Source organism: Eubalaena glacialis, chromosome 3, assembly GCF_028564815.1.
Source record: "Eubalaena glacialis isolate mEubGla1 chromosome 3, mEubGla1.1.hap2.+ XY, whole genome shotgun sequence".
NCBI classification, from domain to species: Eukaryota; Metazoa; Chordata; class Mammalia; order Artiodactyla; family Balaenidae; genus Eubalaena; species Eubalaena glacialis.
The window spans coordinates 85,058,340-85,082,542 of record NC_083718.1 but is presented as its reverse complement, the minus strand read 5'-3'; the positions used below and the strand labels follow the sequence as shown (position 1 = coordinate 85,082,542).

The following is a 24,203-nucleotide window of genomic DNA, read 5'->3' as shown; positions in this document are numbered from 1 at the left end:
AAATTCCAAATTCTACCTATGCTAATTATACTGGCAATTTATTGACTCTCTCTCTCTCTATATATATATATTTTTTTAAATTAATTAATTTATTTATGGCTGTGTTGGGTCTTCGTTTCTGTGCAAGGGCTTTCTCTAGTTGTGGCAAGCGGGGGCCACTCTTCATCGCGGTGCGCGGGCCTCTCACTATCGCAGCCTCTCTTGTTGCGGAGCACAGGCTCCAGACGCGCAGGCTCAGTAATTGTGGCTCACGGGCCTAGTTGCTCCGCGGCATGTGGGATCTTCCCAGACCAGGGCTCGAACCCGTGTCCCCTGCATTGGCAGGCAGATTCTCAACCACTGAGTCACCAGGGGAGCCCTATATATATATTTTTAACTTAAATATTTTATTATGGAGATGTTCAAATATATATAAAAATAGAACACTATAATAAATCTCTATGTACCTATACCAGCTTCAATAATTATCAACTTAAGGCCAACCTTGTTTCATCTATACTTCCCAATCTCTTACCACCTCCCATATTATTTTGATACAAGCTTCAGATCATATCATTTCATCTATAAATATTTCAGTATATATCTCTAAAAGATAAGGACTTTAAAAAAGAGGAAATATCAACACCATTATCACTCCTAAAAGATATTATAATAATTCTGTAACTATAGTGGATAATACTGTATGATATAATTGAAGTTTGCTGAGAGAATAGAACTTAAATATTCTCACTACCCCCTATCCCTACCCCCAAAAAAGGATAAATATGTGAGGTGATGGATGTGTTAATTAACTAGATAGTGGGAATCCTTGCACAATGCATACATATACCAAATCACCACAATGTACACATTAAATATCTTACAATTTTATTTGTCAATTATACCTCAATAAAGTTAAATATATACAAAAATTCTTGGGAGCTTCCTTGGCACTTCCTCGGCAGTGGTTAGGACTTTGCGCTTCCACTGCAGGGGGCACGGGTTCCATCCCTGGTGGGGGAACTAAGATCCCACATGCCGCACTGTGCGGCAATAAATGAATGAATGAATGAATAATTCTTTAACATCAAATGCCCAGTTAGAATTCAAATTGAAAATTACATTTTTTGGTTTGAATTAGGTTACAAAAGGGTTCATAAAGTATAACTGATGACATACCTCTTCAATCTCTTTTAATCTATAGGTTCCCCATCCATCTCTTTTTTACTCCTTTGCAATTTCTGGTTGAAAAATATTGACTAAGCAAAAACATGTATTTTCTATTCATTATTTTAACTGCTAGGGTAAAAGAAAATAAATTATCTGTTATTTATCTAAGCCTAAGAATTCTTAAGATAATCACTGACTCAACATCTCAACTAAATATAGGAAGGGAAGGATGGAAAATTTTTTGCATTTATGTGAAATCAACCAGCATTAGCAAGTCTCAAAAGACAGGCCTTGTTCCCATGAAATCTACACATACTCTACTACTATAAAGAATGTTAACACAAGCATTTTCTGCAAACATTCTCTCTGACATCAGGGTCATGTTTGAATTTTGGTGGATTGTTAGGACCTTTCCAAAAATAAAGTGCAAATAAAAAAGTAGGTTTCTAAGCCTAGACTAGGTTTACAATTCAACTGAAAGCAAAAACTAGCATACGGCAAGTCACACTGGATAAATTAAAGTCACACTGAGTAAATATTTATTTAATGTATTCTATAAATTCATTCTAATAATTCTAATGAATTATAATAATTCCAATTCTAACAAATGAGTTGTTTTTAATGATTTCTGCATTCTTATTAAATCTTTCCTAAAAGAAATTCTGACAATTCAAAGGTCTTACGAAGTTCTATTTTCCAGAGAATGAAAGAGGCAGTTAGAACCCTGAGACTTAAAAAAGCCTTTAAAAGAATTATCTGACCAATCCCCTAACTGTAAGTTTGCTCTCAAATAATCTAGGTATCACAGCCATAAACTGATTAAATAATAGAAGATTCAGCAGCTTCTCTCACAACATGTTCCGTTTGTTTTACAGATCTGAAGGTCTTGATTTTTTTTTCTTCATTCTTTTAAGTTCACTTACACAGCCTTAAACCCCAGAGATAAGAGGGCTAAATGGAGTTGAAATGGACCAAACAGGAATTGAAAATCATAATTACAGTAAAAAATTTATAACATTAAATTCATATCATTCACAGCTCAGAATTAAGCAGTGGTTCATTTCACTTCATAATGTTCCTTTCCAATGCAAACATATGATCAGTCAGAACTATAGGAATAATTTCTAAATGCTGAGTGGTGGATTCTGAAGAACAGCAAAAATAATAGTAAAAATGTTCTAAAATTTTATTCCTAACACTTTGTTAAAAGAAAAAAGCCTTATTGAGATATAACTCACATACCACACATATTTTATCACCCATTTAAAGTGTACAATTTAGAGGCTTTTAGTATATTCACAAGATTTGTGCAATCATCACCACTATTTAATTCCAGAACATTTTCATCACCTCAAAAAGAAACCTTATACCCATTAGCAGTTATTCCCCATTCTCCTCCCCCCAGCCCTGGCAACCAACAATCTAACTTTCTGTCTCTACAGATTTGTCTATTATGGGCATTTCATAATAATGGGGTCATATATGTGGCCTATTTGATATCTATCTATCTATCTATCTATTTTTGGCTGCGTTGGGTCTTCGTTGCTGCGCGCGGGCTTTCTTTAGTTGTGGCGAGCGGGGGCTACTCTTCGTTGCAGTGCACGGGCTTCTCATTGCGGTGGCTTCCCTTGTTGCGGAGCACGGGCTCTGGGCGCGCAGGCTTCAGTAGTTCTGGCACTCGGGCTCAGTAGTTGTCGCTCTCGGGCTCTAGAGCGCAGGCTCAGTAGTTGTGGTGCACGGGCTTAGTTGCTCCGCGGCATGTGGGATCTTCCCGGACCAGGGATCGAACCCGTGTCCCCTGAACTGGCAGGCAGATTCTTAACTACTGCGCCACCAGGGAAGTCCCACATTTTGCTTATTCATTCAACATCTTAGGTTGTTTCCAATTCTGGGCTATAATGAATAACGCTGGCATTTCAAGAGTATCTGATTTTAGAAAGTCACACAACTGTGTGCTTATCTATGCATAAAAGAAGTTTTGAGCCCCCCCCTTTTTTTTTGGCCGCGCCGCGTGGCCTATAGGATCTTAGTTCCCCGACCAGGGATTGAACCCGGGCCCTCGGCAGTGAAAGCACGGAGTCCTAACCACTTGACCACCGGGGAACTCCCAGCATGAAAGAATTTTCGGATGAACGCACAAGACATACGTAACTGTGGTTACCAGTCTATACCCTTTGTTTTTTAAACCATGAATACAGGTTAACATTTTAATTTGAATACTAAAGCTTTCTAAAGTAAATAAAATCCATTTTCATATTTCAAAAAATTTTTGTACACAGGCCACAGGAATCAAGGGTCCATTCAAAGAGAGTAGGTCACATCAGTGTGTCATGAGATGCTCATCATGGGCCTTGGAACGCTGGGATCAAAGAAAAATTTAGCTAAACTGGTTGCTAATAACACTTTGACAGCTTATTTTAAGAGAAACATAGGAAAGTAGTATAATACGGTGGGAAGGCCACAGTTTTGCAGTCTAAATAATTCAAATCCAGTTTAGTCACTTACTATTTGACCTTAAGTATATTATTTAGACTCTCCACGCCTTGGTTTCTACATCTGTAAAAATGAGAAAATCTCTAGATAGAGGTTCCTCATCTTTATATATATGAGGGTCACTATAAGTTTAAAAAAATTTTAAGGATTTTCCATGTGATAAAAATTATTTTTTCAGGGACTTCCCTGGTAGTCCAGTGGTTAAGACTCTGAGCTCCCAATGCAGGGGGCCTGGGTTCAGTCCCTGGTCGGGGAACTAAGATCCCTCATACTGAAACTAAGCCTGCGCGCTGCAACTACTGAGCCCACGTGCTCTAGAGCCTGCGCATTGCAACTATGGAGCCCGTGCACCACAACTTCCCACATACTGCAACTAAGCCCGCATGCCGCACCGAAGAGCCCGTGAGCTGCAACAAAGACCCAGCACAGCCAAAATAAACAAATAAATAAATAAATTTTAAAAATTTTATTTTTTTCAGTATCCACTTATGTAGAGCAATCTATTATGGCAATTTGACACTAACAAATTTTAAATGCCTGACCTAGCAATCTCACTTTATATTACAGATATGCTTACACAGCGGGCACAGATACAATGCCTGAGAATGTTCACTGCAGCACTGTTTGTAAACACAAAAAAATGGGATTGTAGTAAATGTCCAACAATAAGGGAGGTAAATGGTTATATCCAACACTAAGAACACCAGGTACACTTCTAATGGAAATGTAAATGGATACAACATTTCTAGATGGCCAATCCAGGAAAAACATTGATCAAAATCCTTAAAAATTGTGATAACCTTTGATCCAACAATTTGACACTTAGAAATGTATTCTCAGAACTACGGATGTGAGAAAAGACAAGAGAGACAAGAGAGACAGAGATGTTCACAATAGCCCTTTAAAGTAATAGTACACCCCTTTACAACCTATTGCTAATAACAGTTAACCAAACAACGGGAAATAGTCATCAAAATGTTACAAAAAGATTTATTAGAATGAGAAGATATTCACTATATATTAAGGAAAAAAAGCAAGTACAATCTGTATGGATCCATTTTTATAAAAAGTGAATCACTGCACATAGCATATAGATGTACATAATAGTACATATATGTACAGAGTAAGTTACAAATAGTTATCTCCAGGTAGTGAGATTACAGTTAAAAATTGTTTTCTTTTTTTTTTTTTACTGTCCACTTTTTCTACAATGCACATATTATCCTTGTATTAATAAAGCTAAAGGAAATAAAATAAGTAAAAATAAGTCTTTTATAGCAATGCAATGATTCTATGAAGGTGCTTACTCTACACATGAATCTTGAGACATAACTTGCCAGTAACTCACTTTCAGAATGTAGAAACAGTCATCAGAAATGAAACAGAAACCAATACTACATAACTTCTCTAGTCAATAAACTCACTAAAAAACACTTCTCTTTCACCATTCCTTCAGGTAGACAACAACCCTGTCCTATTTTTCATACCCAGGAACCAATAACCAAATGAATCTGCCAAAGAAAATATGGAACAAGGCTGCCCTCGGACAATTCTTAGCAGACTAGTGGGGCTCTTCTAATTAAAAAACATAAACAATCAAACAACCCCCCACACACATCTCTTTAATAGTTAGGAATTTGGGGTTTAAATTTTCTTTCCTAGAAGTTATCAGCAAAAAGAATCAGCTGCCCTCTGACTTGAAACACTAGCATCGATTCAGCACTAACTCAGAAGGAACAGCACCACTTACTTCCATATCAGAGAATCAGTACTAAACTCACTCCAACACCAGCAGAACCACATCAGTACCTAAAACTGAACAGGTACAGCTGTTCCTAAGACCTTTTTTAGTCTCTCACCCCTCTAACCCAGGAAGAATTTCCCAATAATCCCACTTACCATTGTTGTTGGCAATTAGTGTGACAAGAGTCTTCTTTGTACTGTCGCTGTTCTGTGCCCCGCTGCTACTAATGGTGGTGGATGTAGAGAGGTGCCCAGCAACAGAAGCATGGGCAACGATGGGCACTGGAGCCGAGACAGGCTGCTGGCTCACAGAAACTGTGGGGAAGGGGAGGCACAGTCACTTGGAGACAGGGACAGATGACACTAAAGGATACTGTTCTAATCTTCCCTTTTCATCTTACTGTGGGTCTCTATACCCAAAAACTTTCCTGCTTTATTCGTAAATCCAACTGTTCATCTGATTTCTCCTATGTGTCCCTCACACCACAAATTAGACACAATGCCTTCTTCTTTGTCTCACATTTCCTAGTTAATTAAGTTAGATTACGAGCTCACTGAACCCGGATTTTACTGTTTTGCTTATATAGCACAAGCAAACCTCTAGAACTCAAAGGCTTATTATCTCCACTACTGGTATTCATAACCATGCATTAGTAAGCCGTCCACAAGACCCTGAACTGTCCTGTTTCAGCCCAAACCAATGCCATCTTCAGTTCTCAAGGCAGGAAAGATAAAAAAATAAAAAGAGCAACAGATACAATTTAGAGGGGAAAAGAACTACCACTCAGTTTCTGAATTCAGGGCAATCTAGAATTTGACCCTGCAACATCACCTTTTTGAAAGAGAAGCTAACAAGCCTAAGTTTGTAAACTGTCCATGGAGGCAGACACGAAGCAAATTCTGCTCAGCTCACAAAGGAAACCAAGTTCAAGTTAAACAAACAAAAAATTCCCCAAGACTATGGGAACCTGTTTTTGACTGGGTATATAAATGAGCACTGACACACACCTTTGCATTCTTGTTCATACATCATTTGGTAAGAGGATTGCTTATGTGTTTGATAAACATTGGTTAATCCAATTCTCAATGTTTTCAATTTATTAAATATAGTGTTTCTAGCTTTATGTACAAGGAAACCAAAGCACTTACAGACGAGAGCACGGGGGAAAAAGGTAGCACCAGTGCCACAGTGAAGCAACCCTGGATTCTTGAAGTCTTCTTCCACCTCACGCTTTCTTAATAAAAATGTCATTCAATTCAGTCAATATAACAATGACCTAAGAGCAAAAGAATTTTTGTTACCTGTAGTAGTTTTATCCACTGAATTATAATCCTCAACTACAGAATCCTCAATGACATCACTGATTTTCTGCCATGGCTCCAACTCCTCCTCCTCACATTCCATAAAGAGGTCGGTGTCCGCCATGCTAAAAGAAAAAGAAGATTGAATAAGATATTGACCTCAGAATGGAAGAAATAGTTTTATACAAAATATGGAATCAGATTCCTGAATCTATTGGTAACCTATTCCCTTGTGCTCCCTCTACCATTTCTCCTAACCTCCCCCCATTTCCAAGGTTCCAGAAGTATAACTTTTATTCTTGAAAAAAAAAAAATTAATGTGGAGGAGTCCACAGCAAATTATTTAATAATTAGGGTTATAAAAATTTAATCTATAATACCCAGGGCTGGGATTAGGGTGAGGCGAATCATGCAAGTGGAGGGTCAAATCCTGCTTTATTTAAAATTGATATTTTGCTCATTATGAAATTTTTTGCATTAATATTGAGCTTTAAAAAATGATACATTTGCTGTTTGAGGAAAGCACCCTAGGAACTTGTTTGGAAAACCGGGAAGTTTTGAAGAAAGCGCTAACCATTCTGTCTCTAGACTGCTGTTCTACTGATTCTGGACTTGAGCTGCAACATTTCCAGCCTCCAGCCAACCCTGCTTGCTTCAGACTGGCCCCCACAATCCTAATTGGCAAGGGCCAGTTCCTTAATATCTATCCTGTTGTTACCGTTCTGAACTCAGTGGTTTTCGTATACTGATAGACTCCTTGGTTTGTCTCAAGTCTGAAGTCAAGGGGAGATTCTGTCAGCAACCAAGACCTCTCTGTTCAGTCCTTAACGGGTTTTTCCTCAATTGCATGGCTTGTCCCTATATTTGTGCTACTAAATGTATAAAGGTATATAGTTATACCACCCTCTAAATTTTCTCTAATCATGTAATATATTGTGCAATGTTAAATACATTGCATCCTTAAAGCTGTCTGTCCATTTATCTTTATTTCAAAAATCTGAACAAAGGGCCAGGATATACTTGAGCTCTATGTTTGGTGAAATTTAAATGTAAATAAAATAAAAATAATAGCATAAAAATGATACATTAAAATACTATTTTATCTTGATTACTGAGCCTTTTTGCACTTAAGTGAGAACCTCACTTGTCACAATCTAATTCCAACCCAACTACTACCTTAAATTCCACCATGATTTTGGGAGTCAGCCTTTAATTTGAAAACACTGCTTAAACACTGCTTAAATTACATTCATCTTTGCAATGCAAACAAAGTTATTATTACTATGCTGCTCTCCAGTATTAGTTGACTAAAGGTCAATTTCTTTGTCTTGGAATGGGAGTAGCATTACTGCTCAATGTTCAAACAAAACTTTTAAGGCAAGGACTCTCGGTGCCCTTAGTATCTCAGAAATTTCTTCACCACACCCCTAAAGCAAAACCAAAACAAAACAACCAACCTAACCTTTGTGTTTAGTTAGGTCCCTACAATTTGATAGTATTAGTTTGCAAGATGCCCAACAGATGGCGTTGTCCCCTTGAAAATTTAAAATATTCCAGCAATGCCGCAGTAAGTTGGCTAGTCAAGTGCCCACAGTTTTAACGGGTAAAGTGCTTCATTTGATTCTAACTGGTCTCTAATATTCTATTTTAATTATTTCTGTGTCCCAAACCAAAACCACAAAGGAGAGAAGGTATGAGCAGAGTAAGAAAAAGGTCTAAAGTGTCAACTTAAATTTTCTTAGTTTCGTATTTAATTTACATATACAAAAGACAATGCTGGCCAGAAACCAAACTAAAAAGAAGCCAAATCCATATCAAAGGCATTCTTTGAGTCAAGACTACACAACACACTTTTGTATTTTCCAGTCTAGTTCCACTGAAAGAGGTAACATTCTAAACAACTCTTTTCTAACTGCTTAATTTTATACTATTGTTCTTTGCTGTGTAACTTTCTTAGAGCCCACAGCCAACAGACAATTAATGCATACTATCAAACATCCAGCAGAATGAATATAAACTGTGGATAACCTCTACAGATGGTTTTCAAGGACCTTCTTTCAGCTGTGACCAGCTGCAAGCAAACTCCATACATACGTTGAGCAATCTGTAGAAAACTTTCCTTGGGAATAAGCAGAGCTATCTGAATGCAAATTGTGGTTTTCAATGTCATGCTTATGGATATTTTAATAGCACATCCAAAGGCTGGTCTTTTACCTCAACTATTTATAGTATCATAAGAGACTGAGTTCATGTTTTATCCTGTCAAACAATGAAGATTAATAATAAAAGATTCTTCCATCTGACGGGAGTCAAATTATGTTATTCCTACCATGAACAAGGTATTCTAAGAAACAGAGTGGAAAAGGCAGATGTGAAACAATGGCAAAGAAGAATGTTTATGTCCTAACTACTTTTTACCAAGTGAGAAAGAAAAGTAACTCCTCAGATACAAGCTCTGCCAAGACAACCAATGTAAATTAAAAGATTCAAAATGGAAAGAAAATTACACTTAGAAAATATTTTTCAAGGTTTTTACAATGGAGAAGACAGTTAACCAACAAGGTCTGACAACTCAGAAAATAATGAATCGGCTGACTGAGCATATTTTATGACTCACACCAAAACACCTCTGAAAGACACTGAAACCAAGTTTTCCAAACAGTCCTTATTTCTGATCTAGACTCTTCTATCTCAGAATGTGATCATTCCTTTCATTTCAGCATCTATAGCTCAGGGTCAAAAAATTAACTCTGTTGAAAAGATGGGCCATGCCACAAAAGAGGTATCAACCTGAATTAAATTCCTTGTAAACTTTAAAAATGAAAAATGCAAATTTAGCACCCTTCAGTAGTTTTCCAGCTATCAAAAAGGAATCTTCGGGCTTCCCTGGTGGCGCAGTGGTTGACTGCCTGCCAATGCAGGGGACACGGGTTCGAGCCCTGGTCTGGGAAGATCCCACATGCCGCGGAGCAACTAGGCCCGTGAGCCACAATTACTGAGCCTGCGCATCTGGAGCCTGTGCTCCGCAACAAGAGAGGCCGTGATAGTGAGAGGCCCGCGCACCGCGATGAAGAGTGGCCCCCGCTTGCCACAACTAGAGAAAGCCCTCGCACAGAAACGAAGACCCAACACAGCCATAAATAAATAAATAAATTAATTAATTTTTAAAAAAAGGACTCTTCATTAATATAATGAAATGCTATATTTAATATCTCTACCAAGATGCTCAAGGAACACCATCATTCTCTGCGGTATTCCAAGTGATCCATGGCCTATAACCACCTTTCAACTATTTTTGATCAAAGAAGACAGAAATTACTAAATATGTAGTACTAAAGTATATAAATCTTCCCAAACTATCAGTCTACTCATGTTTAACTTCTTTCTACACCAAACCTTCAACTTAATTTCTCACAAGAAAAAGAAAACTCTGGAATTTTCCCCTCTCTTCCCTATTATTTTGCTATAAAGGATAAATGTACTCATAGGCTTGGAATACATCTCACATGCAAAAACAAACAGTGACTTCCCTGGTGGTCCAGTGGTTAAGAATCCACCTTCCAGGCTTCCCTGGTGGCACAGTGGTTAAGAATCCGCCTGCCAATGCAGGGGACATGGGTTCGAGCCCTGGTCCGGGAAGATCCCACATGCCGCGGAGCAACTAGGCCTGTGCGCCACAACTACTGAGCCTGCGCTCTAGAACCCGTGAGCCACAACTACTCAGCCCGCGTGCCACAACTACTGAAGCCCGCGTACCTAAAGCCTGTGCTCCGCAACAAGAGAAGCCACCGCAATGAGAAGCCCACGCACCACAACGAAGAGTAGCCCCCGCTCACAGCAACTAGAGAAAGCCTGCACGCAGCAACGAAGACCCAACACAGCCAAAAATAAAATGAATAAAACAAATAAATTTATAAAAAAGAAAAAAAAGAATCCGCCTTCCAATGTAGGGGACGCGGGTTCAATTCCTGGTCAGGGTACTAAGATCCCACATGCCACAAGGCAACTAAGCCCGCAGCTGCAACTACTAAGCCTGCATGCTCTAGAGCCCGTGCGCCACAACTACTGAGCCTGCACACTCTAGAGCCCGCGCACCACAACTAGAGAGAAACTTGTAGGCCACAAGGAAAGATCCCACGTACCGCAACTAAGACCAGACGCAGCCAAATAAATAAATAAATAAATAACAAAACCAAAAAACTTACATTGAGCTTCAATCCTTACTCAATTTTGGGACATTTTCATTTCTTCTGAAAAAGTGCCAGGTAAAAACCTGAATTTCAGAAATTAAAGGCCAGCACATAGGGAACACCATGCTACGTCAAGAGGAAAACTTGCACAGGTAGTAAATTTGAGAATCATATACTGTAACCAAGTAAAGGGGCAAACTTTCATCATATTACAACTATGAATCTCTGAATCAAGACTGTAGTGATTCCTTTTCTGCTATTCTTAAAATGAGATATCAATTTTAACTATATACAAGAGTAGGGAATTCCCTGACAGTCCAGTGGTTAGGACTCCATGCTTCCACTTCAGGGAGCCTGGGTTTGATCCTTGATTGGGGCCAAAAAAAAAAAATTATATACAAGAGTAGACATGTATCCATCACCCAGCTTCAAAAATTATCAACCAATCTTGTTTCATCTATGCCCTCTCTCCTTCATATTATTTTGAAACTAATCTCTAATATCATATTTATAAATATTTTATTATGTAGCTCTAAAAGATAAGGACTTGAAAAGATCATGTACCAAAAAAAAAAAAAAAAAAAAATCATAGAGAATTCCTTGGTCATCCGGTGGTTAGGACGCGATGCTTTCACTGCTGGGGCCGGGTCTGATCCCTGGTTGGGGAACTGAGATCCCGCAAGCTGCATGGCCAAATTTTAAAATAAATAAATAAATAAATCATAGTACCATGATATGCCTAAAAGATTTATAGTCTCTTAATATCAAATATCTAGTCAACACTGAAATCTCAAATTCTCTCAAACACCATATTTCTTTTTAAATTTATTTTATATTGGAACATAGCTAATTTACAATACTGTGTTAGTTTCAGGTGTACAGCAGTGGTTCAGTTATATTCATATATCAATTTTTTTTCAGATTCTTTCCCCATATAGGTTATTACAGAATACTGAGTAGAGTTTCCTGTGCTATACAGTAGGTCTTTGTTGATTATCTGTTTTATATACAGCAGTGTGTGTGTATGTTAATTCCAAACTCCTAATTTATCCCTACCCCCACCTTTCCCCTTTGGTAACCATAAATTTGTTCTTGAAGTCTCTGAGTCTGCTTCTGTTTTGTAAATAAGTTCATTTGTAACATTTTTTAGATTCCACAAATAAGTGATATCACATATTTGTCTTTCTGTCTTACTTCACTTAGTATGATAATCTCTAGGTCCATGCATGTTGCTGCAAATGGCATTATTTTGTTCTTTTTTTATGGCTGAGTAATATTCCATTGTATATATGTACCACATCTTTACCCATTCCTCTGTTGATAGACATTTAGGTTGCTTCAATGTCTTAACTAAATACCATATTTCTTAAAGTTTGTTTGGTTTAGATTCAAATAAGGTCCACATATTATGATTATTTGATAAGTTTCTTAGGTCTCTTTTAATTTATAGATCTTCCTTCATCTTTCCCACCCCCCCCTTGTAATTTATTTGTTGAAGAACCAGGTCACCTCTTGCAGTTTCTACAGTCTGGATATTGTTGATTACATACACATGGCATTTAATATATGCCTCTGGCCTCTGTATATCCTGAAATTGATAGCTGGATCTAGAGACATGATTAGATACAGGTTTAACATTTTTTTCCCCCAAGACTACTCACAAGGGCAGGATTTTCTTCCATCAGGAATCCTTCCATCCAGGCTCAATGCCTAGAACTAGTCATTCTAAATCTATCATTCCCTTTTATTAACTGAAACACCTTGATTTAAAAAAAAACAAAACATATCTACTATTTGGTTACCCAGTGGTGCAGTTCATACAGTAAAAGTCTCGACTCTTTCCATCTTGCTTCTTTCCCTTTATTTACCAGTTTTCAAAATAATGATCTGTTTCACTAGCATTTCCTCAAAGTGACCAATGAGCTTGCTCTTTTTTTTTTAATTATTAATTAATTTTATTTTTGGCTATGTTGGGTCTTTGTTGCTGCACACGGGCTTTCTCTAGTTGCGGTGAGCCGGGGCTACTCTTCGTCATGGTGCACGGACTTCTTGTGGTGGCTTCTCTTGTTGCAGAGCACGGGCTCTAGGCGCACAAGCTTCAGTAGCTGTGGCACGCAGGCTCAGTAGTTGTGGCAGACGGGCTTAGTTGCTCTGTGGCATGTGGGATCCTCCCGGACCAGGGCTCGAACCCGTGTCCCCTGCATTGGCAGGCGGATTCTTAACCACTGCGCCACCAGGGAAGTCCAATAAGCTTGTTCTTAAACTATCATTATATCACATCATATGATACATCAATTTAAACATATTTGATATGTTTTGATCCACTGCAGTTATCCTTATTGATACTCAAAGTGTCCTGTTTTGGCTACTGGAAACTTCTCAGTTAGCTCCTGAGTCCTTCTGACACAACCCTTGTGTTTGATAAAATCCTGGCTGTAAGTTTCAGGCTCATCTCATACATTCTTGCCCCAGACCTAGAATCAGCCATTTCTCTAAGGAGCCCTGATTCCTTTTGGTGTGGAATGATATTCCAAGATCGCAGTCTAGATGCTAGTGACTTTTCTGCTCATTAAAAAAAAAAAAATTATTTATCTGGCTGCATCGGGTCTTAGTTGCGGCACGCGGGATCTTTCGTTGCGGTGCGTGGGCTTCTCTCTAGTTGTGGCACGCGGGCTCTAGAGTGTGTGGGCTCAGTAGCTGCGGCACACGGGCTCTCTAGCTGTCATGCACGCAGGCTCTAGAGTGCACACGCTTAGTTGCTCTGCAGCATGTGGGATCTTAGTTCCCGGACCAGGGATCGAACCCACGTCCCATGCATTGGAAGGCGGACTCTTAACCACTGGACCACCAGGGATGTCCCTCTGCTCATTTTAAACATAAAATTATCTCCATATCAACCCCCAACTATTAGTCAGCTACCTTCAATTTCGCTTCTATGTCATTTGGCAGAAAAATTCCAAATCTACAAATAAGACTTGTCTTAGAAACTTAAAACAAACTTCTATTTTCTCCTGAGATTCTTGAGATGTTTCAATCTTTTAAACTTTATTAACTAATTCTCATTACTTCCACCCTTTTTCCAACCTTTCCCTTCCCCTAACAAGTTGCCTACATCATTTTCCTCACTGGCAGAATTTACATCTAGTTAAAAAAAATTTTTTTAAGAACAATCAAAGATTAACAAAAAGGACACATGTAGTTTAACCAAGCCCTTTAGCAAGTAACTTTTTTTGAGGCTGCCTTCATTGCCTTAACATAATCATCTATGTTTTGTTGCATTTTTCAGTAGTTTGTTCATTTTTTATTACTGAGTAGTGCTCCATTTATGGATAAACTATCCATCCACATGTTGACAGATAGTTGTTTTCAATTTTTCAGGCTATTATGAATAAACCTGCTATGAACATTTGGGCACAAGTCTTTGTATGTGCACATGTTTTCATTATTTTGGATAAATAACTAGGAGAGGAATTTCTGGGCCATAGGGTAAGGGTATGTTTAACTTCCAAAGAAATGGCGAATTTTCCAAACACTAGCCTAAGTAGCTTCTGACTTACCCACTTTACAAGTCCTGCAGAGATGGTCTTGTAACTTACTATCTATCTATCTATTTATTGCTATGCCATAGGGCATGTGAGATCTTAGTTCCCTGACCAGGGATCGAACCCACGCCCCCTGCATTGGAAGCATGGAGTCTTAACCACTGGACTGCCAGGGAAGTCCCCGTAACATACTTTATAATGTAGGGTTGCTTAGCTCCTATGACTCCTAGTTTGGGGCCCTCAGCTGATACTCTGAAACAACAGGAACATTCATATTTAACTAACGTATAAGATACTCAATTTAACATTCTTCCCTTAACTACTAGACTGAAATATTTGAGAGGGCAGGAACCATGTCTTTCTTATTTATTTATTAAATTGAAGTACAACTGATTTACAATGTTGTGTCAGTAAAGTGATTCAGTTATACACACATATATATAAAATATATATGTATGTAATATACATATGTATAATATATATATATATTCTTTTTCAGATTCTTTTCCCTTACAGGTTATTACAAAATATTGAATATAGTCCCCAGTAACTACTTTTTTAAAGACTGTCTTTTCTTGAATGCCAAGATATAAACAGATCACCTTAAAGATATCAAATTTCTCAACTACTCCTAACAAAAACTTTACCCATAACACATAGCTAATAAGGTTCTTTTCCAAGCAAACTGGGAGGTGGGAGGGGGATGAGATAAAGCAAAAGACCTACACCTTACAAATGAAGAGCTCATTTCTAGCTTCAATAAAATTTCCAATAGAGCTAAAAAATGTCATCATATTCCAGTGTTCTCCAACATATACTAAGCACAGTCCAAGCTGTGCAGCATATCTGCAGAAGGGAACTGTGTTCAACGGCTGTACATAGGTTATATAAAGGGAAACCTAGATCATTAAGGAATCCACATATGCCAGTGGCTTTTATCCAACTCAGTAATACTCAAACAGGGATAATCTGCCCCCAGAAGACATACGGCAATGTCTGGAGACATTTTTGGTAGTCATAAGTAGGAGTGGGGTTGGGGAAGGGTGCTACTGGCATCTATCTAGTGGCAAATGGCCAGGGGTGCTACTAAACATCCTACAATGCATGAGACAGACAGGGACTTATCTGGCACAAAATGTTAATAGTGCCAAGATTGAGAAACCCTGATCAAACTGAATCCATGTTCTGAAGGGGAAAATTTTTTAAAAAAATCATCCCACATTCTATGCATAAAGAACTCTCATTTCTTTTTTTTTTAATTGAAGTATAGTTGACTTACAATGTTATGTTAATTTTCTCATTTCTTTTTAAAATAATTTATCCTCTCTGCAACAGAAGAGATGAGAACAAGATCCCTATGAATTGTTCAAATGGTTACATCTTAACACAGTAAAAACATATTTATAAAACTCATATACATCTAGTTTGTTTCACCCTATAATGATCTACCTGTGAAACTTGTTCCTGCCTAAGTATGTAATTTCTCCTTATAAAACTTTAGCATTATGATGTTAGTTCTGTAAATTTATGGTTACTATCAGTATTAACTGGTAAATAATCTTTGTGAAAATAATTTCCCAAAGTCCCAAAATCTCCATTTCTAAAATTTCTGGTTTTCACCCCTTTACTATTCCTCTGTGGGTTGCTTTTGCTAAATATATCAGCTCTTATTGCCTCTTCAACTTTCCAGAGGGCAGTGAACCAAAATGACATGATGCAAACTTATTTCTGCGGTCCTTCTCAAAGTCCTATTGTTATGCTTGAACTTAAAATTACGGAAGTAGCTCTATGTCTCAAAGCCAAAAGTTAAGACAGTAATAAGTTTAAATAGAAAAATGTTAGCCAATAATCCAAACTCTACCTGTCATCAGCTGTTTGGTCTGTGGCTTGTTCTTTTGTAAACAAACAAACAAAAGCTATTGACAATAATGTTTAACCTGAATCAAATCAAGCACATAAATTTAACTTCCAGTTTTTAGGAAATACAGCAGTAGAGAAATAAGTTAAGTAGCACCTCAAGGAAATAATGAGATAAATCCAAAAAGTGGGACATTTTAAAAGGAAATAACCAGACAAGTGCAGAATATGGAATATTTTATAGAACTACTAACACAGTTTAAAAATGTCAATCTCACACACACATGTATACATGCATGCCCACACACAGAGTGAGAAGACTAAACCAGACTGAAAGAAACTAAAGCGATGTAACAAAATGCAACATGTAAACCTTTACTGGATTCTGGTTCATAAAAAACTATAAATGACATATTGGGGAGAACTGGAACATTTGAATATAGACTAGCTACAAGATGATATTTGGAAATTATTTTTAATTTTCTTAGAAAGAACAGTGGTATTAGAGTTATGTAGGAGAACGTATTTATTCTTAGCAAATGCATGAAATGTTCAGTGGAAGTATCATGACTGTGACCTTCAGGTGGTTCAGCAAATATATATTTTGGCGTTTTCTTACAGACGTCAAATATGCCAACATTAAAAATGGTTGTGTCGGGACTTCCCTGGTGGCGCTGTGGTTAAGAATCCGCCTGCCAATCCAGGGGATGTGGGTTCAAGCCCTGGTCCGGAAAGATCCCACATGCCGCGGAGCAAGTGCACCACAACTACTGAGCCTGTGCTCTAGAGCCTACGAGCCATAAGTACTGAAGCCCGTGCGCCTAGAGCCTGTGCTCCGCAACAAGAGAAGCCCAAGCTCCGCAGTGAAGAGTAGCCCCCGCTCACCACAACTAGAGAAAGCCCGCACGCAGCAATGAAGACCCAACACAGCCAAAAATAAATAAATGGATAAGTTTATGAAAAAAAAATCATTGTGTCTAGGTGGTGGGTTCATTGTAGATACTCCTTGTAGTACTCTTTCACCTTTTTTACATGCATGAAATTTTCTTAAAATAAAAAGTTGGGGGGATCAGATGAACAAGGTCTGAGAATCTAACATAAAATACGGTGGCTATAGTTGATAACACTATAATTGAGATTTGCTAAAAGAGTAGAATGTTCACATACACACAAGATAAATATGTGAGGTGATGGATGTGTTAATTAACTGAATGGGGGGAATCCTTTCACAATATTTATGTGTATGAAATCACCATGATGTACAGTTTAACATTATACAATTTTATACATCAATTACACCTCAATAACGCTGAAATTTAAAAAAAAAAAAGAAAAAAGTAACAGGGAAAAACTACCTACTCCTATCTTGGTTGTGATATTTTGTTCTACTATATTCTGCCATTTTCTTTTTGCCATTTACCAAATCAAACTGGTAGCCTCATGGGTCGAATTTTCTGTTAACTTGTTCTCATTTCTAGGAGCAATTTTCACATAGATTATATATACACATTTCTAAAGATGTTGCACGTTAAACGTTAGAAAAAATAAATCGAAGTTGAGTTATACAGGTTACCAAGGAGGTACTGTAAGATGAGATGAACACTGTCATCTTCTGTTAATCAACGCATCATGATTATCTGACATCTTGGTAACCTATCTGGTTTCTGTATTTTGTAGCAGTAATTACACTGGTAACATGACTTTCGTGCACTCAGTAGGTTTTACTCAACACTGCAACTCACACAGGACTATTAGTGATTCCCACAGTCTTTAAGTCTTTGGCATTCATCTTTCCATCCATAATATGGGTGTACCAGATACATACCTTTCTAGGGAGGACTGAATTGTATCTTAAATGTTGGCAAATATGGTAGTCTACCTTATACTCAGGTCCTATAAAATCAGCTAGTCAGTAAAAGCCTACATAACTGAAAAGCAAGATACAAAGAGACCCTTTATACAATCTTATTTAAAAGCAGCAAAAAGAATCCCTCAGTTACAACTGTCAGTCTACTTCTGAAGTATTTAATGGGCAGAAACGTCTACCTATCTTCACCTCAAATAAGATTAGGAAAACATGTTTTCTACCAAAACTCTCCAGACAGATTTGGCTCTTGAAGCGTTGAATTCCTTTAATTTGTCTGGTTCTTTTATAACTCTAAAGTAAACTCCAGGAATGAAGAATTCAGTATCTAACATTTTCAATTCACTGCTAGCGCATACCCACCCATAAATCAAGATAAAAAGAACATTTGGAACAGAAAAAATGTCTTAAACAAAAAATTTAAGAATACCACTCTCTTGCTCCTGAGTGAGAAATAAACAATAATAATCCTCAAAACAGTCTGTATTCAAGTTACTTCAATTTTTGACTTTAAAAGGGATTAATTCCAGAAAACCTACAGGGCTGAATACTTAGTATGGCTATAAAACTAATTATTGTTAAACTTGTAATAAGAAGCGTTTATTTCCCCAGTCTTCCGCATGGCCCATTTTGTCCCTCACAGGAACTGCTGTAGAACCTCACATATAATATTCACAATGGGTTCTTAAATAGTCTTAATCTGCCTAAAATTCTCAAACATAAAATACTTTCCACTTATCTGGCAGCAAATCTCCTATCAAGAAGAACCCAAATATATTCATTATGGGCTCTTTACTAAAACAACTAAAGTGAGCTGTTAAGTTTCCTATTTTTAAAGGGTACAATATTTAGTTCTTCTCCCAAGGAAAGTTCTTCTTCACTGACAGTTGTGTGTTGTCTAAATTCCATTTCTACTCAATTTCATTTAACTCTGCCAAATACTAGCAAAACATTAGTCCTTTCTCCTCTCCTCCGGAGTTACATGTAAAAATACGTTTTTGTGAATATGGCTTATTATCACAAACCGGATTGCCAAAGAATCTATCAAAGTCTTACCATACTGATATTATGACAAAGACACCACCAGCTCTAGGGTTTGTAATTTAAATCAGAAATCTCCACTTTCAACAAAAACACATATATGGAGAATAAAGACTGAAACATTATCTGGAATACATTTTATTTTACTGTGATACAATAACAGGCATTATTATGCACTTTACATTCATTATCACAATTAATTCTCACTATATACCCTAAGTAATACATTTTACAGATGAGGTCAAAACGAGGTTTAGAGAGTAACTTGCCCTAGGTTACAGTTGGTTTGAATCCTGGCTGGGATATTTACTAAGCTTTTTTTGCTCTGGAATTCTTCCCCAAGTCATTGCCTCTTCCATTATTAACTCCAACATTTCTGAGTTCTCCGGAAGTTTCTATACGGAGACAGATTTGGATGATCTCAGGAGCAGAAGGATAGGACAGACCCAGTTTTTGGTCTTGGGACCCCTTTACATTCTTAAAATTATTAAGGATCCCAAAGAGCTTTTTTTATGTGGACTTTACCTTTTGATATTTACATTAGAAATTAAAATGTAAAAAATGTAAATACTTATCAGTATATTCAAAAACAAACCCATTACATGTTAACCTAAATAACACTTTCAATTAAAAATTACTATTGGGCTTCCCTGGTGGCGCAGTGGTTGAGAATCTGCCTGCCAATGCAGGGGACACGGGTTCGAGCCCTGGTCTGGGAAGATCCCACATGCCGCGGAGCAACTAGGCCCGTGAGCCGCAACTACTGAGCCTGCGCGTCTGGAGCCTGTGCTCCGCAAAAAGAGAGGCCGCGATAGTGAGAGGCCCGCGCACCGCAATGAAGAGTGGCCCCCGCTTGCCGCAACTAGAGAAAGCCCTCGCACAGAAACGAAGACCCAACACAGCCAAAAATAAATAAATTAATTAATTTAAAAAAAAAAAAAAAAAATTACTATTTTTCCCCCAAAGAGTGAAATAACGTTGTTTTACGTTTTTGCAAATCTTTCATGTCTAGGTTAATAGAAGAGTTTGATTCTCATAACTGCTTCTGCATTGAGTCTGTGGTTCTATGTTGTTTTGGTTAAGTATATAACGAAGATCTGCTGTCACACAGATAGAAAAAGGAAAAAGTATTCTAAAAACCTTTTCAGATAGTTTGTATATTGATATAGTACTAAAACTAGACAAATGATAGTTTCTTAAAGGATAATTGCATCTTGGAATCTGAAACCCTATCAATGAATGTTATGTTAAAATCCATTGATGTACCTTAAATTTTGAAATGATTTCTTACTCATGGTGACTTTCAAACATCATGCAATGGTCATTTGGAAAATACAGATTTACTGAATTATGCCTATCTTCCAACTATTGACACATTTCATCATACAAAATTAAAAAAAAAATCATAATCATTAAAACTGACGTTATAAGAAAAGTCTTTCAAGTACCAGGAAGTTGTTAAGCTTGAGATATCAACTTTTTAAAAATTCTAATTTTCACTCTCAAATTTTTATCACTGTGAACAAATACTGTCAATTGTTTTCCTTGAAGTGACAAGCTCACACTTTTTTCAAGAAAACATCCGCAAACACTTAAGTGTTAAAAACTGTAGTTTATCAGTCGTTCTTTCAAGTAAAAATGCTGTTCCAGGAAACAAGCAACTCACAACTAAATCTCACAAATGCCTTTCCTTATGACCAAGACCTACCTCAGCAGGCAATGTAAGTGCTTCAGGCACACTTCCCATTTGGTCATAGATTCTTATAAATTAAAAAGACATGTACTAAAGGGCTGAAATTTAATAAAACTAATTATTTTTACTGCTTCATCAAAGACATTCTCAAGTAAGTATAGAGTTTCCTGCAGTAGTTTTATCAAGTGTTGCTTTTGGATCATAAGTGCAGATGTCAGTGAAAAAGATAAACAGTGTCTCAGTATTATTTTGAAAACAGTTATGACCTCGAAGCTCTCCTGAATGGGCCTGAGGGGATCCCCAGGGGTCAGCAGACCACATTTTTGGAACTGCTTTTCTAGATTATACCACTGGTTCAAGGTGGGAGTGGAAACTAACAAAATTCTGTTCATCCCAAGAGTCTTCATTCTGTTAGTTCCTTTAGTTTGAGATACATCAGCATAGCTGGTACATTACAACCATAATATACGAAAGGGGAAGGAAATCAAGGGCATAGATTGCCACTTAAGTCTTCAAAGATTATAGTTTGAGCACCTTTATGCTGGATCAATAACTCTCAATATGGTGGTTACCTTAATCAGTCTCAGCTGAAGGACTGCAGATTAAAAATGTAGAGATGATACCCCTCTCCCCATCCCATCCAAAAAAGCTTGGGGATGAGGCCCCCCCAAACCGCACTTTTAGCTATCTTCAAGGTACTTTTTATGCACCCCGAAGTTAAGAACGATTGTGCTAAGTAGTTCAAAGCCCAATTCCCAGTTCCAAAAGCAAGGGGTCTCAAAATTCAATGTCGTTCGCCAAGAAGCAGCCCCCCCGGCCCCGCCGTTTCCCTTCATCTAGATGGGAAAATTCCTTTGAAAGTGAAATTGTACTTCTGTGGGGTTTTGAGCTGCGGTGGGAGGTCTCTAAAAGAGTGCAGAAGGCTGGGCCACAGTCTGCAACAGAATGACGGCTGTTCCGATAGGACACCTGTACCTCAATTTCCATCTCGAAAAAGAGATTTGGGCTAAACGACTTACTCTTTCCAGCTCTACCTTTTTCTGAGCTGAAAATATCCAAGACAATGAGAGAAACGTCCAGTATTATTAACAATTTGAGGGAATCCCGCGTCTGACAGAAGAGGAAATTAGGACAACTCGCAGAATGGAGAGAAAGCAGGTGGATCAACGACATCACTCTTTTTCAGAAGGTGCTAAGAATCTAGAGAAAATAGTCCCCGGGATAAACATGGCGCCCACCGCGGCAGGATATAACCATACGAAAATAAAGCTTTTTTCCGCCACATCCCATGTTATAAATCACGGCGCCACCCCAAAATTTTAGAGCCGGGGGAGGAGACTTTGTAAACTGCGGTGCACTAAGGCTTCGGGTGTACTATACGCCCGAGCGGGGATTACATAACACAAGGGAAAGACTAAGCAATCACTCATTTCCCTCCTCGCGCTCAAAAAGAGCGCCCCACTCGTTCCCCGGCGGGGGTGGCGCGGGGACGGCCGAACACCATCCCCACCCCCGGGGGACGTCGGCCCACCACCCCTCCCGCCCGCCTCCCCTGCGCGGCCTCGCCCTCCCCTCCCGCCGCGCCCCGCCGTCTCGCCGCCGCCCGCGCCCCCGCCTCTTCCCCAGCGGGCCGCCACCCGCGCCCGCGCCCGCCCACTCCTCCGAGACGCCTCGCGCCGGGTGTGCGTGTGGACGTCGGGTGTGTGCGGGGCCGTGGACCGCGAGTGCGCGCGCGCGCGCCGCTGCGGGCGCCGGGGGCGGCCGGCAGGCACACAGGGGCCTGCCCGGCCCGCCGCGCGGCTCCCGGGGCGCACGCACTCACACACGCGCTCGCGCGCCGCACCCCACGCCCGCCGCCGCCGCCACGGGCCGCGCCGCCACGCGAGGGGGGCGGGGGCGCGCGCCACCGGGCCCCCGCCCCCACCCCTCGCGCTCCCGCCCCATCCCCCTCTCATTGTCTCGCCTCGGAACGCCTCGCCGAGCGAAAAGATAACGGAACCCCCGGGAGAAGGGGGGTGGGGAGAGAGAAAGCTCGCTCGCTCACTCACCTCCCGTGGTCGTCGCCGCCGGTAGTCTGACCCGAGGAAGGCGCCGTCGCCTTAAAGGGACCTTGCACCCGGCGCCGGGAGAAGGGGGTGGGAGCAGGGGAGGGGACGGGGGCTTGGGGGGAGACGGAGAAGAGGGAACCGTTGAAAGCTCGTCTCCCCGAGGGTGAAAGGAAACCTCCCTCGGGTTCGAGTGATTTGGGGTGGATTTTTTTCCCGAGGGGGGGCGGGGGGGCCCCGAGGGAGGGGGGCGGGGGGGGCCAAGGAATGCGGCTCCGTGTACGGGAGCTGGCGCGGGGGAGAGAGACGCTGACTCCCCCCACCGACCCTCTCGCCCCGCGGAGGGATACGGCTCGTCACTTCCGCCCTCCCCCTTTCGTGGTTTTTCAATTGGTTGGAGCGCGTCGCACGTCATGTGCTCATCCTAACCCCTGCCCGGGCTTCTTTTCTAGTCAAGTTTGTCTGGGCCTGCAAATAAATAAATAAATAAATAAATAAATTTAAAAAATGAAGTGAAAAATAATTAGCCCAGAAGCAATATCTAAATTTTGGTGAGAAAGATGGGATTTCCAAAGAAAATACTTCCCTGGACTTTCCAAGGAAATTTTGGGAATCTCCACACTTTCCACTCAAGGCTTATACCTAATCAAAAGGGGAACCTCATGCCACAGGCCAGATGGTGAGGCCCAATGGCACCAACGACTGATATTGGAACAAAGGCATCAAAATGGCACTCGTTCTTCTTCAAGAGACATTCGGTCAGGTAGCTTTAAGTGAAGAACTTTTAAAAGCCATTTTTACCCTGAACCCTTCTGGATTCTGGAAGGAAGTCACACATGATTGCTTATTAAGGTAGTTCATGTATGGAAACTATTTTGAGATGAATAGACTCAGCAGAGATCTTCAAAGAAACCGTAGACTCCACAGTTGTGCTTTTTGCTCCAATCAAGGCTGAGACGGACTGGCCCAAAGAAATTGCTTTGTCCATTCAAGACTATCCTCCTGTTATTTTTCCTCAAACAAAAACTAACCTCTTTTCCAAGTAACTAAGAAATTTTTTCCTTTATTACCTCCTGAAGTGATGATAAAATTTTAGTATTTTCCTTGGGTATTTGAGGATATTGTTGCTCTTTAAGCAATACGCAAATATTTGCTCCAAACCAAATGCTAAGTCAAAGTACTTGGTGCAAGACTGGGGAGACGCAGAACCACATTTATTCCTTCTCTAGGTACACACTCCAAACCACCAGACGATGAAAATAGGCAGTGGAGGTAAGCATTCCA

At 39.5% G+C, this 24,203-nt stretch overlaps 1 protein-coding gene across 4 annotated transcripts in view; it reads right to left on the bottom strand.

Annotated features, from left to right (window-relative positions):
* Window positions 1-23,220, bottom strand: part of POGZ (pogo transposable element derived with ZNF domain) — a 44,846-nt gene extending 21,626 nt beyond the window's left edge. For 2 of the 4 annotated variants that reach the window (XM_061183485.1, XM_061183486.1), the window contains exons 1-3: window positions 22,923-23,220; window positions 6,688-6,812; window positions 5,542-5,700 (exon numbers count right to left, since the gene is read on the bottom strand). In XM_061183485.1, coding sequence (XP_061039468.1) covers window positions 5,542-5,700; window positions 6,688-6,811 — 283 coding nt within the window. In that variant the 5' untranslated portion in view covers window position 6,812; window positions 22,923-23,220. The remainder of the gene's footprint in view (window positions 1-5,541; window positions 5,701-6,687; window positions 6,813-22,922) is intronic. The other 2 variants (XM_061183487.1, XM_061183489.1) reach the window with 1 other exon arrangement.
* Window positions 23,221-24,203: the final 983 nt, after the last annotated feature.